The 16,406-nt window shown below is 34.4% G+C and overlaps 2 protein-coding genes across 3 annotated transcripts; both read right to left on the reverse strand.

Annotated features, from left to right (window-relative positions):
• Window positions 1-297: 297 nt before the first annotated feature.
• LOC7463692 (scarecrow-like protein 13) lies at window positions 298-4,461 on the reverse strand. Of its 2 annotated transcripts, none has more exons than XM_002308766.3 (2): window positions 4,347-4,461; window positions 298-2,396 (listed from the first exon to the last, which is right to left on the reverse strand). In XM_002308766.3, the coding sequence occupies exon 2, from the start codon at window positions 2,147-2,149 to the stop codon at window positions 509-511; it is 1,641 nt and encodes a 546-aa protein (XP_002308802.1). In that variant the 5' UTR covers window positions 2,150-2,396; window positions 4,347-4,461; the 3' UTR covers window positions 298-508. The 2 variants fall into 2 exon arrangements, with proteins under 2 accessions (XP_002308802.1, XP_024459119.1); XM_024603351.2 differs by having other exon boundaries at window positions 4,338-4,405.
• Window positions 4,462-15,129: 10,668 nt separating this feature from the next.
• Window positions 15,130-16,106, reverse strand: LOC7463693 (NADH-ubiquinone oxidoreductase 20.9 kDa subunit). Its single transcript, XM_002308767.4, has 2 exons — window positions 15,560-16,106; window positions 15,130-15,463 (listed from the first exon to the last, which is right to left on the reverse strand). Exons 1-2 carry the CDS (start codon window positions 15,852-15,854, stop codon window positions 15,300-15,302), a joined length of 459 nt encoding a protein of 152 aa, XP_002308803.2. The 5' UTR covers window positions 15,855-16,106; the 3' UTR covers window positions 15,130-15,299.
• Window positions 16,107-16,406: the final 300 nt, after the last annotated feature.

The raw sequence follows: 16,406 nt of genomic DNA on the forward strand, positions 1-16,406 counted from the left end.
TTTTAACCATTTTTTTTATGTGGTAACCACAATTAATTTTGAGAAGAGTTGTACAAGGGAATTGATCGGAGTGGCAAGTTGCGGGTTGGGATCCCAACTCGATTCGAAAAAAAACTTAGTCCGAGCTACACTTGTGATACCACCACCATGCCGAGTCTAATAACTATGAATTCAAGATTGGTCCATTCTTCATACCTGGACACTGAGAACAAAATGCATCTCAAAATGAAAAGTTAGTAAATTCATCATTTATGTTCTTAACAATGTTCAAAAAGTGCATACTTTGAACTCCGAGACTGCAAATAACACAGACCTACTCTTGTTTCATTCCATGGTGGACATGTACAATGATTTGAGGTTGTCTCAACACTAGCTGTATTCTCCCAAAAAAAGCTAATCCCATTTCTATGAGAATGATAACATCACTACTGATCGTTCTCTAAATGAGAAAAAAAAGGGTAAGATTACATTTACAGATTACATTTAAGGAGCTGAAGCTATTCGGTTTTCACCGCCAGGCAGAAGAAGTTGCCATGTCTCTATCTCGCCAGCGAAGGTAAAGAGCCCAGTCTCTCTCCTGAACACTATAGTCCCTGTGGTATTCCTTCAACAAATCTTTAACGGCAGTAGTCGCTGAAGAGCCCAGTGGGTACTGATTAAATCCTGCCATGGTAAATCGAGACCTCCACTTCGCAAGAAGTTCATGCCGTTCAACCCTCTCAGCTTCCTCACAAGCGATCATATTGACAATGTCTCGAGCCACACACTGCTGCTCTGCATTAATCCTCTGCTTGAAGTCCATAGAGCTACCAGCGGCAATAGATTCAAACATAGCTGCATAATAATCTAGTGTCTCGATGAATCTTGGAAAGAATGGTTTGGTGTTAGTGTTGGATTCTTGCTCGATGAGGGTCACGATCCTTGGTGACAAACTCTTCACCATCCTTATCAATCTATCTCTGTGATTCCATGTGTTCACACTCTCATCAGGCATGTGGTGCAACACGTACGGAAAATTCACAACCACAGCTTCCCCAGGTTGGACCCTAAGATGTTCCAGTTGAACCTCACAACCATCCATGGCAACATCATGGAACTCAAATGGCACATTGCAGGACTCGGCAACTTTTGATAGCCTTTGTCCCACAATATCAAGTCCTCCACCACGAGCATCAGCTGATTGAGAATCATCAACGCCAGTTATATGAATTGCTGGGGGTCCACCTGGCCGGCAAGCAAGCATCTGCATTAGAAGAATCCACTGGCTTCCCTGTGCAATCTGGAAGTCGATGATATGAATTCTGGGTTCGTATTCTACAGCTTCTCGAATGACAACATTAGCCGATGTGTATGCAAACTTCCAATAAGGGCATATCTGATAGAGAATGCCCATGTAAGTCATCAGATCTGAGCTGATTGGTGCTTCACACTTCAAGGCTCTGTAGATTTTACTTCCTGAGAGTTCCAACCTTGCCCTAAGCCCTTCCAACATATAAGCACCCAACCGCTGGATTGGCTCTCCAGAGACTGACACCATTTGGTCCAAAACATGCATTAGACCTGCTGATCTTTGTATATCAGCATTTGATACTGCATCAGCGCAGGCAAGGAGCACATGCTTAAGATCCAACCTAGGGATCATTTCCATCATTTGGTTCCAGTCCCAACTTGCATATGGTTCTGCTTGGTATCCTCCACTCACAAAGCAAAAACTGCCGCTGTCAGTAATATCAGATTCAGGCCCAAGCAATGAAATTTCCAACTCCCTCAATTTCTGCCTCAGTATATTGCCGTCATCAGCAGAGGAAGATCCACTCAAAGGAGATCCATACATATTTTCAGGGGAATGACGAGGATCAGAAATGCATGAATGTGAACCCTGGGATGAAAAGGGGCTTCTGTTGGATGAGATGCTGGCAGCAGGAGAATCATAGACAACGAAACCAGCAGTCGCTGAGGATGATTCCAGGGTGAAGAATTGTCCTAGACATGTCTCAAAGGAAACACTGGTTCCTTGGCTTCCAGCATCTGAATACAGAGTCTTGTCTAAAATTTGGATATGAGACAAACCATATGGATCAATCTCTTGCACTGGCTGGTGGTAAAACCCATGGATGCCAGCTGATCGGTGTTTCTGAGAGGTTTGCATCTAGAACTAGTTCACTGGTGGGCTTAGCTCAGACAAGAGATCGTGGAATTGATAACTAGCCTTTTCTATCAGAACTGTCACCTTCACTTGGCAACGCAATGACTTTTGGAATGCCACATGCTATAATCACTGAACACTTATAAACAGCGAGGCAGCTGCCAAGTCTAAATTCACTCGTCACCACAAAACTTTTTGCTGTCCAAAATGCATCCTTATCCTCGGCAATGCATTAAAAGACCACCACAATCTGTTACAAGGACACAACACATGATCAGTGCGTATTGACAACAGAAAAGTTAATTAAAAAAGAAGCAGACAAGTGAGAGCAGGTGATAATCACTATACGTAGAAAGACCATCCAAGAAAATTACGAAGGGCCCAAATTAACCTGGTAAATGGTACAAATAAGTGACCAGATTAAACAGAAAATGAAACCCTAGCACAATCATGGACTTGGCAACAAGGCAACCTGTACAAGCAGGTACGTGAAAGAAGTGAGGAAGTCCTAACTTGGATTGGGGCTGATAATACTAAGGAGCGAAGTCGCTTTGTGGGTCATTGCATCTCCGGGATGACCTGATCCGTCAACTTTTAATAAAAATAATCGAATTTGATCATCAATGACAACCAGAAAAGAGCAAAATCAATGCTCTGTATCATTTTTTCCCTTCCTTTTGACTTCTAAAGTAGATGGCCATAGTCACTTAAAAAAGTACTAAAAAATACAAAAACAATTGACCATAAAGTCAGTCAATCCTCGAGGAGTATGAACGAGCAAGAAACAGACTTGAGAAAAAACAGATCATTGACAGTTTCGTTGACGGAAACAGCAAAGAAAAAAGATTTCAAGAAGCAAGAAAATTACATCTTTGTTTCGAAATAAATTCTAGCTTTTGGTATATCATGTCCAAGAAATACGAATGCAAAAATTTCTGGAGAGAATTAAGTAATGACTATTCTATCAGTACAAAATAGGATAATTGAGCAATCAATTTTTTTAAAAAAAGCTTTTCGATCAAACTCCGTAGAAAACAAAGTGGAAAAGCAAAAAAAATCTGAGAACAAATACAAGATCTACCATTTAGAAGTGGGGCTTATGAATCCCTTCTCCCTAAACCGGTTTCTGCTATCAATCAACCTATGCAGTTCAACCCACTATTGCAGAATAATTTAAAAGCAGCAACGAAGAAATACGCAAATCTTGTAAGAACAGACATCGAGTTTGGCAGAAGCATGATCAACTACATGTAGATCCAAAAGAAAATGAAAACTGATTCATAAACACATGCTTCTCCATATCGAAAAAAATAAATAAATGGGAAAAAAATATATTCCATAATGATAATTGATCATCAACAACCGCTAAAAGTGACCATCCTTAGAATCAGAAGCTATATCGTCAACCGAAAAAAAAGATTCCATTGTGTTACCTAGAATTTAAACCGTTACTTTTAGAACTAATTCAACTCACTCAATGAAAACACCGAAAGCAACCGAGTATGAAGAAGAAGAAGAAGAAGCAGAAAAGGCACTTTAAAAGCCAAAAAGTGCTTGTAGTGGACAAACCAACACACAAACCAGAAAAATAAAATGAAAAAAAAAGGAATAAAAAAATCCATTCCCAGATGACAAAGCATAAAATCAAAAACCAACAAAAAAGGTCACAAAATTAATAAGCCATAAAATTTCCTGTGATAACAAACAGACTGAATGCATTCTGTGACAAATCTAATTAATCTTTCAACAATTTAAAGCACTAATTTCCAAGCACAATCAAGCAACCTAAACATGCCTTTTCCACTCCTTAAATAGCTAAAATCCATGGTAGTCAATACATATCTACAAGTAGTAAAACTTTTCAAAGGATGCGTACAGCTATACCACAAGAACTAAATTTTATATCTCCCCTTAAAGATGCTAACTTTCAATTCAAACAAGAAAAGAAAAGTCATTTCCATGAATTCTAACACCAACCCACATCCTTAAACTCATAAATTCTAAAAAATAAATGAACTTGGACCTCAAATTCATCCAAAACATCAGTTAACAAACAGGAACCTCAAAAAGAACCATAACAAGCTCAATTTAAGACAGAACCCATCAAGAAAATCATACTTAATCACCACATTTAATGAAATGACGAGTATGTATATATATATTTTTGGTGTGAATGAAATGATGAATTTACTTTGCACACCTTAAACTCTCCAAAGCTTTCTCAGGTTTTCAGTTTGTGTTTGATTCTTTCTTGTACAGCTAGCAAAGAGCAGCAACCGCGGTTGAAGGAAGAGGAAATCTATTGGCATTTTATGGTCCAACGTGAATAACAAATGCCCCTCGAATTTTATTTATTTACATTAGTACCAACCAAACGTGTAAAGACTAAAGAGTGATGATTGGACTGCAAGAATTCCTTAGAATTAACGAGCTTATATTATATTATAATATTATATTATATTTATGGCTTGTAACAACCCACAATTATTTTGTATTCAAATACAATAAGTAGTTCTCAAAAAAGAAAATACAAACTCGGATATGATCAAGCTGTTAAACTTGAAAAAAAATATTAATTTTAATATAGGAAAACAAATTCTAGAACATCATAAATGTTACAAAAATATTATAACTTGTATTTTCTAACGTGAAGGATTCAAGTGGCTGTCGTACTTTAGAGAATGAATGAATCCTTACAACTTGGTCAAGAATGGTGGTATACATGTACAGCATGGTTAAAAAATACGTATTGAAATGGGAATATTCTTGGGATTTGTTGCCGCCATTGGGCATATGGAAGTAGATATCTGAAACTTCTTCTCTGCGTGTGAGTTAGGGGAGCTTATGGGGTTTTGTTAGCTTTGTTTTGTTGGGCATATATATGGACTGAACCATCCTGCCACAAATGTTGGCTTGTTGTGCTTGAGGTTTGCACCGCATGCCCACTTCGATAAGCACACATACTATGATACTCTTTGTCTTCCTTGTCTTCACTTAGATTCCCTAGGGGAGGCTGTCTTCCTGTCGGGTTTCAGAGCGAGTAGAGTTCTTGAAATGGAAAATTAGGTCGTGCTTGTCAATATTAATGTCTAGCGTTACGTATTCTACCGTCTAATTGATCAATTTTGATACCCATTTTACATTGTTCAACATCGTACGTAGACGTTAAGACTCAGTAGTAGAAATAACGTGAGTAAGGGTACGAGTAATTCAAACAATTATTGGTGTTAAACTGATTAGGTATCATGAAAATTACTTCATCGTTGAAAGAAAATTATGTTTATTTGCATGCATATATATAAACCCAATTCAAATCTAATAAATACTAACGTGTTATTGAGTGTTGTCAAGTCTCACCAACTCGAGATAAACCAGTCAAGAAAATCGTTTGAATTCACTAAAATTATATCTTAAATCTTCAAGAGGAAGGAGGGAACGTCCTTCAATGCTAACTTGCAAGGTGACATATGAATTGATAGGAGGAAAAACCCTAGAATTAAGTGCAATCAATATAATCATGGGTTTTAATTAGACTAAATTATTTATTTTCAACATAATGATAACATGGTCAAATAAATATATAAAAAATTATGAGCAAAGTTGTTGAATTCTTCTACGGTGCTATGAGTAGTTGTTGACCTTAAAATAATTAATTCGCGGGTATATAACTAAGGCTTAGAACTTGTAAGGTATTTAAGTAAATTAATAATTATGTTTTCCACAAAAAAAAAATAACATTATTAATTGATTGAAGTAAAGATTTAACGAAGAGATCATTCTGAGATGGATTAGGGTTTGGTTGATTGAATATTGATTGTTGATAACATGGAATCAAGAGACCATAAGAACATTATTAATATTAACGTTCTTTCTTCTTTAAAAACAATTCCTGTTAAGACTTTCCATTTATAATAATAATAATAAAAATCATGAGTTAGAGATTAAAAAAAAAAAAAAAACATGGACTTCCCTTGATTTTTTTTACTAATTAACTTTTTTTATAATACTTCCATGAGTAATATTTTTAATTTAAGTATATCAATATAAAAATTAAGAAGTTGCCTATTAAGTAAAATTGTAATTTTTTTAAACTTTTAGAGTTTAAATCTTAAATCTTAAATAAAATAAATGATAGAATAAATTTACTGATTTATTTGTATATAGTTGATAGTATGACCAATCAATTGATTAATCAAGCTATGGGAACAATGTTTAAATTTTTAATTATATTAATTATATTATCAAATTATGCTTAATTTTATAGTGAAAAGACATGTTTAAATATAATTTTATGAATGATACAACCAATGTCACATTCAACATTTCTCAGATTATGTAAGATTTCATGGTATTTATTTTCTTCAAAGAGTTGAATGCTAAACTTTTCAAAGTTCAAGAAAATAAAACTTGTATTCAATAAATTATTTTATAAAATAAAGTTTTTTTTATAAAAGAAGTAGTTGACATTCAAATAAATGTAGCGGGAGCAGCTGCCGTCATGCGTAACCATCAGCAAAACGAGGAGCGCGTCAGGAGACGCGGCTTCATGGCATCTTCAGTAATTTAACAAGTATCCAAGGGCAGTCGTTTAAAGGGTGCATCTACCTGGAAGGCCAACAATGCTTCACATTCTTCGAAGCAACAGCTACTTACTTTTATTATTCATTTTTGGCAAACCTACTTTTATATATTTATATTTGAGCCTACATTTTGCCTTCTTTTATTTATTTATTTCCCTAATCCCTTTGTTGTACGCTCTTTTTACAGATTATAGAAAGCTATAAAACATAGAGGTGATATTTTTTATTCGATTTAGTTTTTATAAAACAAAATAATTGAATTGAAATTTTTTTTAAAAAAGAAACCAAAACGAAACCAGTTCAAATCGATCGGTTTTGATTCAAATAAGTTTTTTTGGACAAAAACCGGTTCTAACCGGTTTGGCTCGGGTTTTTTCGGTTTGAGTTCGGTTCGGTTTTTTTTGTTATTTTTTTTTCTAATTTTCTCGGTTTAATCGGTTTTTTTGCTCATCCCAAATAAAAAGTATGGAATTATGTTGTAGGGATAAATTAATAAAAAATATTTAATTAAAAAAAGGTAAATAACAACAAACTTATATTTACATTAATTTTAGAATGAATTTTTATTTTTTTCCAGACATGAAATATAAATAAATATATCTCATATGTGTTAATTATTCTTCTTTTATTTAAAAATAGTAATGTAACACTATTTAAGATATTGGAGTTACTCGTACTTGAATTTATTTTATTAAAAATAAATAGCATACTATTTGTTTTCCATAATTATTAATTTCTAATTTAAAAATATGTTGAGTGTTTTTTCATGGTTCTTAATCCCTAATTTAGAAATTATTTATTCTAATAATTTATGTTTAAGAGGTGTTTAGAAAAGGTAGGATAGATTATGATGATGATATGACAATTAGCATCTCCTCCTACTCCACTCCACTAAAAAAAGATAACGTGTGGACTACGACCACGACGTTAATGTAGATCCTCATCAATCATTTTCATCAGGCATCACATCACATCACATCATAAATATTACACAAAACGAGTAAATTGATTCTAGCCTTTGATCAGTAAACGAGTAAGAAACCAACCAGTTACAAGACGGCATTTTTGTAGCATGTGTTTAATGTTACCTCGTTCTTAGGTTAGTGCCAGCCAGGGGTGGTTATTTTCCGGTTTGATTTTTATAAAAAAAAATAATTAAATTAAATTTTTTTTTAAAAAAGCAAAACTAGTTCAAACCGACCGGTTTCGGTTCGATTCGGTTTAGTTTTTTAGGACAAAAACTTGTTCAAACTGATTTGGCTCGGTTTTTTGGTTTTTTTGCTCACTCCTAATGCCAGCGATGTTAAAACCCCATCTAGAGGGTTGAATCTCAATTTTTTTTTGAAAAAAATAAGTTAATATTGTTTTGATTTAAAAAATTAAACTAACTGATAACTGGATTTTAATTCAAACAATTGAAGTTATCAATTCATGTCTCAGTTCAGTCGGGTACTAGAATAACCTGGTGAACCATTCCAAGTTTTAAAACTATGTTCGGTGTCTTGTATTTTAGACTAATCTTGTCCGGTCTGAATTTTAAGTTTGAATTTAATTAAAAAAATAACTTGATTAAATCTTGTATTTAAAAATACAGTGAAATTTTTAATTTTACAATGAATGTTTTCATCAAATATATTTTATTATTATGTAAAAAGCTTCAGGTAAATTATGGAGACTCAAAAGGTTCTTACAATCACGAATGCTAAACGTATATGGCTATAATTATTATTTTTATTTATAACTAAAGGATTTTTTTCATCCTAGAAAAAAACTTAATTTTAAAAAGATACACTAAGTTTTTTTTTCTCTCCTTATTATTTTTTGTTTTTCAAGGGTAATAATTATCTTCAAATCAACTAACAAGTCAATTAAAATTAATTTTTTTCTAAACAATTTTAAAAACACATCCTCCGCCTTGATATGATGCCAATGTTTTGATGATCAACAAATGATGACCATAATGGAATTAAATCAATTTTCTAGTTTGGTATTTAAAAGACAATATTGATATGAATTTCAATTGCTAAAAAATAACAAAAAAATAAATCAGAGTGAAGACAATAATTCTTTTAAGATTAATATTAAAAATAATATTTTAAAAAAACACTTAACAGCACAAATCTTTTTTTTTTTTTTTTCAAAAGACTCACAGTTTCTCTTTTTCCAACCCCCACTCTAGCAGCTTCTTGCAGACAGGGACACTGGGACGATGATCCTGCTGTCCTGTGTTTGGAATATTCCTGCTGGAGTTGATTTTAACCCTTTTGTTTTTATTACTAATATTTGTCTTCGGGTTATCTCAAGTCTTGGATTTTCAACCTTCCTTTTCTCACTGGGTGAAGCTTGCTTGTTCTCATCCTCTGTGTTTTAATATTTTATTTTAAATATAAAGATTTTATCAAGATATTAATTGAATTCAAGTGAAATATAAAATTAAATTAAATTTAATACATTATTTGATTTCAGAGAGACCATTAAATACTAATAAAGTGTTGGTCCAGCGGTTGCAATACTACTATATCCCTGCAAGGGTGAGAACATAAGTTCGATCCCTAGAAAGAGCACTTATTGGAAGGAGCAATCATAAACCCTGAACATGACTAGTCTTACTCTTTAAAAGAATTTGAGAATACCCGGGTAAGAATAAAAAAAAATAAACCATCAAGTATCTAAATTAAAAACCTGTTTGGAGCATGTTCGAACTAGAATATTAATAAAATATGATTTTTTTTTTTATGTTTTAGATATGTTGGTGTTAAAAGTTATTTTTTTTAAAAAAAATATTACTGAAAAACATCTTCTTATCCCCTATCTCCCGTTTAATTTAATGAATTTTTTTTTTATTAAAACATAACGATTTTAACTTCTTGTTATGTTGATGATCAGAGCATCGTCACCTCATCAACAAAAGGGTGAAGAAAAGCTGAAAACAACAGGTGAAGAGGAGACAATATAAGAGATTTTGGAAGGACAGATACAGTACCCAAGGACGATTTTTATTCGTGTGAAAAGCTCGAGTCTTTAGGATTTGGAGCATGGAGAAATCAGACCTTTCTCTAGTAATCTCTCTGTGGGCAACTTCGATACAGAAATCAAGCTGATAAAAAAACAGAAAAGAGAAAAAAAAGAGGAGAACCTTTGGTGATAAAAAGAAAAATAAAAGGCCCACTTTCTTATCCTGAGTACCTCTTGATGGGATTAAATTTGTCAATTTATAAGTAGAGTAATACCCAATATGTTATTCGTAACACCATTAATTCTTATATAAATTAAGAAACGCGTTTTCTATATCGATTTAATGCATTTAAAATAATTTATTTTATTTTATTATCAAATACCAATTCCAAAATTCAAACTAAAAATAACCAACAATGAAAACAAAACCATCTCAACTACAAAAAAGTCTAAATCAAAACGGTTGCAAGCAGCTTTCATGCACACTCAACCCCAACTCAATCATGCTTTAGAGCCTGTACATGATTACTGCATAGACTGTTTTTTGAAAAAACATTATTTAAAAATGCTTTAGAAGAATTTTTTTTATCTGTTTTTGACATCAACGTATCAAAATAATAACAAAAATATTAATTTAATTTGTTTTAAAAAGTAAAGAAAATTAATATTTTTATTTGCTTTAAATTAATATGTTTTTATATTTTCAGATCATTTTAATACGTTGATGTTAAAAATAATTTTAAAAAAATAAAAAGTATTATTTTAATATATATTTTAAAGAAAATTATATTTTAAAAATTAATCACTGTCCCAGCCACAATCATTCTAATTAGTAATTTCTACGCTGAAACGTGTTTAGGTTGCATCATAAATACTATGAGGTTGTTTGGCATTGTGTTTGTAATTGTGTTTCGCCAAATTTTGAATATTTTTTTTTGCTAAAATTGAGTGCGGTTTGTACTTTTTGGATCGTTTTGATGTGCTAATGTCAAAAATAATTTTTAAAAAATGAAAAAATATTATTGACATGTATTTCGACACGAAAAACTATTTAAAAAGCACCCGCAACCACACTGTCAAACACGTTCTATAAAGACGTTGTCCAAACCCTCAAACAATTCAGTACAAAAATCAGATGGGAACTAAAAGAAATATAATCAAATCTGTACTCCATTATCATGTATTTATTATTATTATTGTTTCATTTCCATCTAAATTGACGTCAGCAAAATGGGACCTGGGCGAGTCATCAACTACGTCATGCAGGGAAAGACCATATCAAAATCTCATGGCCTTGAAAATTTGGTGGTGGATGTTGTAAGAGACTTTATTATATATAGGACACATGAGATTATCTTTAATTCTATGTAATCTGTTCTTCAACCTTACCTAACCCGACTCAACCTAGGTATTTAAATCGAAAGAATCTCAATTTAAATAAAAAAAAAACCCATGAATTCAGCCAAATTTAATTGCCCTATAAGTTGATAACCCTGAGAAACATAATCAAGTGATTATTAATATATTTTTTTAAAAAAAATAAGATGTCATCATGTAAATAACAAAAAATAATTAATCTTGATATTCTATAATTGCCTCGATAATTCAGTTATCCAAAAATAATTATCAAATTAGATTACAAGTTGAGTTAACAATTATATTTATTTTAGGTATATTTATTTTTATAATTGGGATTGAAATTTATGCATAGAACCCACCAAAAAAAAAAAAAAAACTAGAAAAATACATGACCGTGACTCTTCGCCTTTTCTTTTTCCAAGGATTTGCGTGGGGATAGTCTCTTCCTTTCTAGCTAGAAGAATAAAGGGCTAGAAAAGCTTTGAAACAATACTTGGTGGGATGAGGTCACTGGCTTCTTTTACCACTTGACAAGAAAAGAAAAGAAAAGTAAGTTTTACAGTTGAACAAAAAGTGAGTCAAGGAGGAGAATTGAATGAATTATTGCTGCGTCCATAGCTATTTTTCGTCTCCAAGCATATCCATGAAATTGCTTCCACTCTCTGTTCTTGGATACACTACAACAACTTGACTGACTGAACTATATTATATATTAGAAACATTAGAGTATTGATTGGTGTCACACAACACACGGATTTAGACTAGCGAGATTGTTACCATCTAATTTGATGTGCAAGTTGCTTTCAACTACCACTACATTATTTTTCTGGGATGTGAATCCTGTAAGGATTTGTTTGTTATTGCGGCCGACAACGTTAAAAACAACAATATCGCGGCCGATGGTCGGCCGCGATAACAAAGGGCTCCTAATCCAGCAACTCCAAACCCAATCTTATGTTCTTGGCAATGGTGCTTTTTTTTGCAGATTCTCCACTTGAACTGCCCACTTCACTACCTGCTAAGCTGCAACCACTGGGAAGCTTTTTCCATTTTGTTTCCCCCCCCCCCCCCCTAAGCCTGAACAGCAACACCTGCACAGCACCGCTAATCCATCAGGACCATTGTTGCTAACATGGAAATACTCCTGCCAAGTTCTTTCCTTACCCTTCCTTTTTCACTCCCTCGATAGCAAAACTTCCCAGTCACCAAAAGGTTATCTAACCCTGTCAGCTACTCCCTCCATAAAGTGCTCTTGACTGGAGCACTTTGCTTCAGGGCCCAAAGCTAGTGTTAAAAGGAAAGCAACACAATCCCACTCAGTGCACACTTTCTGGAGCCCATTACCCACAAGGATATCTGCTAGCTAGATAGCCAACAGCTACCAAATTCTCTACTCTGCTTGACCTCACACGGTAGTGGCTCAGCAAGCATAGATTGAGATTAGCCAGTTGATAAGGCCAACAATCTTAATCCCCATATTGCATAGCTACGCAGTAAGACTACATGATTGGAGACACAAAAGATTTGGTAAGACTGTGACCCATGAGACAGGCTACTCGATCTCTCTTCATAGTAGCAACTTATCAAGAAAAACATATCACATTCATAACTAAAGGCAATAAACCATGAAGTTTTGTGCGAGACAGCAATGTGTACCAAAGGTCTTTCAGGTTTCCAATTCATAGACAGCTCTGACGGCATGTGCATCAAGCCACCAACAACAACCGAGGATACATCAAAATTACTACAGCTGCTGATAGAACCAGAAAATGCAAAGCAAACCACTCTTCTTGGCCGAATATGATTTCGTATGGGAGCAGAAACCGGGGAGCCACAATCAGGTTGCGGATGCACTCAGCAGACGCGAGGTAATTGCTACTGTTCTTGCTATCGTTCAGGTGGAGTCGGACATGCTGTGTCGACTTCGTCAAGCTGCGGGGGAAGACGCAGCGTACAAGAAGCTGGTTGAGCTTGTACGAGAAGGGACAATACGGAGAATGTAATTGATCAAATCTAGGAACTTCTAAATCCGTAAAAGATCGCTAACCAGAACTGTAACTATTTATCAAACTGCACAAAACAAACCAATCTTGTCAGCATTGTTCGATAGAAACATCATAGCAGTCCCCCTTTATAATGTAATGAGTAGGTCCCCAAAATTCCAAATATGGTCCTAACTTTTCTCCCTCTACCTATTCTTTTGTTTTTTTATTCATTCCCCAGGATCAAAAACTAAATTGACAATTACATTAAGAGTTTTATGTAATTCCCTTGACCCTGTTAAAGACCTAATACTTGGATTTCGCAGACAGATTCATATCCCAAAAGAGCAGTATCTAACACGCTCCTACCAACAGATTCCTTAGAAATATACTAAACTTTCCAAAGCAATGAAGGCAACATCAAGATTGATGCACAGCTTCTGTGAATGCCTACAAGGAATAAGACCATTCAACACTTTTAAGCTGCACCACGCATGACTTCCAGTTAACAACACCAGCAAAGTCATGAATTGTAGGCGGCTGGAAAGTCACCTTTGTGGAGGGAAAAGCCACTCCACCAACACACTATCGGCTTGGCTGGAACCAAGTTTAGCTAGGAACTCAACACAATAACATCCCTCTCGCAGAACACGAGATAACCAAACTTGCCAATTCCTATCAAGAGTTTTCAAATGTCAGAAACCAGATTCCAGCATAGGCGAAAGACAGCAGCATGAAATATAAGATTTACAGCATCTAAAAGAATTCAACTTAGCCCATAATCGTCTGTAACCCATCTGCCATGCCATGGCCAAAACACGTCGATGGCCATCAACTATACGCCTATCTTTGCTTGCCAACAAACACAACATGACAGTGTACTGAACCAATACCCAGGCTATTTTGAAAAATACCAACATAACACACTTATACTTACCATTCAATTCTATCGATTTGGTTCATCCACTGTTTTTTGGCTGATACAATCTGTCAATATCTATTGTTTGACAAATCCTATCTCAGTGCTAATATTGCTGTTATCAAAGAAGACAGCTTACGGGTCCTGACTTAAGTTACATGGCATCCATCCATTGTCTTCCTTTTCTTACTACAATCTCTCCGCCACTATTGTTTGGCAAATCCTATCTCAGCGTTAACACTGGTGTTAGCAGATGCATACATGATGGAGACAGCTTCCATGTCTTGACAGAGGTTATCATGGCATTCATATTTTCAAGCTGATATTGCAACATCAGTATGATTGTCAAGTGAAATTCTACAACATCTATACCACTTTCCGATAGGGATAATAACTAATAAGTCCTATACAATGCATGATAAATAGTCCAGACTGGAAAAAATAATAATAATAAATCAATGCAACATTTAAGAAACCTAACAGAAACTACACATACTGAATGGCCCAACTCTTAAATTAAGCAGCCTATTCATGTATAAAGAGAAATTCTTGAGGTCTTTGCAGCGAAAAGCTGAAAGTAAACATCCAAATAACAGCACTTGATTGGCCAGATTTAAGCATTGAACAAAGTAGTGGCTGAATACTAGCACACCTTTAGCATGCACCGAATAAATCATCATATGTCGAAGATATAGCTAGCTAACTGAAATATCATCATCTATCCTAGAACTCCCACTAGATTATCTGGCATCAAGTACCCTTTTCTCCTGGACCACCTAGACGTGACATTTCAGACAAGATGAAAAAACATCTGCCCCTGAATTTTTTACATGCCAACTGCATAAGCTCATTGACAAAGAAATTGAGCAAATACCCTAACAAAATCAGACAAGATGACAGGCACCCATGAAAGCAAAAAGAAGCTTTTGTTAAGTAGATAACGCACAAAATCTTCTAAATGATGATGAAACATCAATAGTTAAATTCCAAATGGTGTCAAGATCTTTGCTTTCATTTAAAGAGAGCTTAAACAAATGAGTCAGGGACACCTAACTCACATAGCAGTTCAATCCTTCTCAAAAAACCCCCACCAAATTGCATCAAACACACAGAAATCTCAACTCAAGGAACAAAAAAAACCCATCAAGGTTCAACATTTAGCCACCAATCTTGTTCCAAAAACACACATTTGAACTCTAAATCAATCAAAGCTGTCATTAAAATATACCAAAAGTAGAGCATAAAAATGCAATAAGTCCTCCAACGTTCCAATTATTATTAATCGTCATCATTCGAGACGATTCAAAACATAACAAAGATGCCACATTCCATCGAAGAACTTTAAAAAGTAGAAATCTTTAACTGCTAAAACCACGTTTCTGGTAACGAGCAACCTCACCCTCATTAGGGAAAAAACCCATAAGTCTCCCAGCTGAGTTCTGATATGCATACATAAAACCACCCATTAAACCAATCAATCCTCCTGTCACCATTGATGGTCCCTTAATCCCTGGCTTTATCCCTATTAGAAACAAACAAAAAAACAAAAACCCATTTGCATATGAGTAATTTCGACATAAATAAGCTAAAAGAAGAGCTAAAGATGTGAGATTTGTACCTGAGAGGTAGCCAACAGTGACAGAGACACCAGTAAGGGTGATGAAACGACAGTAATCAAGGGTGTTGAAGTTGCCAACAACCTTAGTGAATTCTGGGTTTCGATCTATTACCGGGTACTCTGGTTTTGCTGATGCTGTGATGTCTGTGTTCATTTTCCGGTCTTGATTTGTTTTTTCTTTTACTTTGCTCGAGTTGTTGTGTGCTGCTCCCTCTCTCTCTATATGCAAGTGTGTTTGGGCAAACCTAAGAATGCCCCCAACTATATAGATAGTGTCAATTTTAATCCTAAACATTTTTTTAATTAAATCTTATCCCCCGATTTTCCATTCATACTTGTAGGATTACATCCCAATTGTATCTTTTAGTGAGAAACAACGTTTTTTTTTCTTCCATGAATTAACATTTTATGTTAATTAATTCTAAAAAAATCCCTAATTAAGAAATCAATATCTTTTAGGAATAAAACTGATATAAAAAACTTCTTTAAAGAAAAATTTATCCGTATATTTTTAACTCTTGCTAGCATATCAACAAAACTCCTCCTCACAAATAGCCAAATCTCACAAGAATGCTTGCGTTCTAGTGTTTTTTAGACCTAGGCCTTTGGGATGTTAACAGTGTTTAGAATCAAAGAATGACTCAAGTACTTAATAGGGCCATTGTAGACATGGTGGATGAGTTCATCATGTAACTAGGCCCTTCATGTGTCAAAGGGATATATTCCGAACATGGTAGGGCTACCTCAGGAGTTTGAATAATAAGAAAGACCGAGAGAAATGATTTTTCCTTTTAATGTACCCATTTAAGTTTCAAATTTAATTTTAATAGCCGAAAGCTCAGCTTAA

The sequence above is a fragment of the Populus trichocarpa genome, chromosome 6 (assembly GCF_000002775.5).
Source record: "Populus trichocarpa isolate Nisqually-1 chromosome 6, P.trichocarpa_v4.1, whole genome shotgun sequence".
Taxonomy (NCBI): domain Eukaryota; kingdom Viridiplantae; phylum Streptophyta; class Magnoliopsida; order Malpighiales; family Salicaceae; genus Populus; species Populus trichocarpa.

Coding starts and splice junctions, on each gene's coding strand:
- LOC7463692 (XM_002308766.3), bottom strand. CDS start 2,149: ATGCAAACCTCTCAGAAACACCGATCAGCTGGCATCCATGGGTTTTAC.
- LOC7463693 (XM_002308767.4), bottom strand. CDS start 15,854: ATGTTTAGGATTAAAATTGACACTATCTATATAGTTGGGGGCATTCTT. Junction 15,464..15,559: donor CACTGTTGGCTACCTCTCAG/GTACAAATCTCA, acceptor TGTTTCTAATAG/GGATAAAGCCAGGGATTAAG.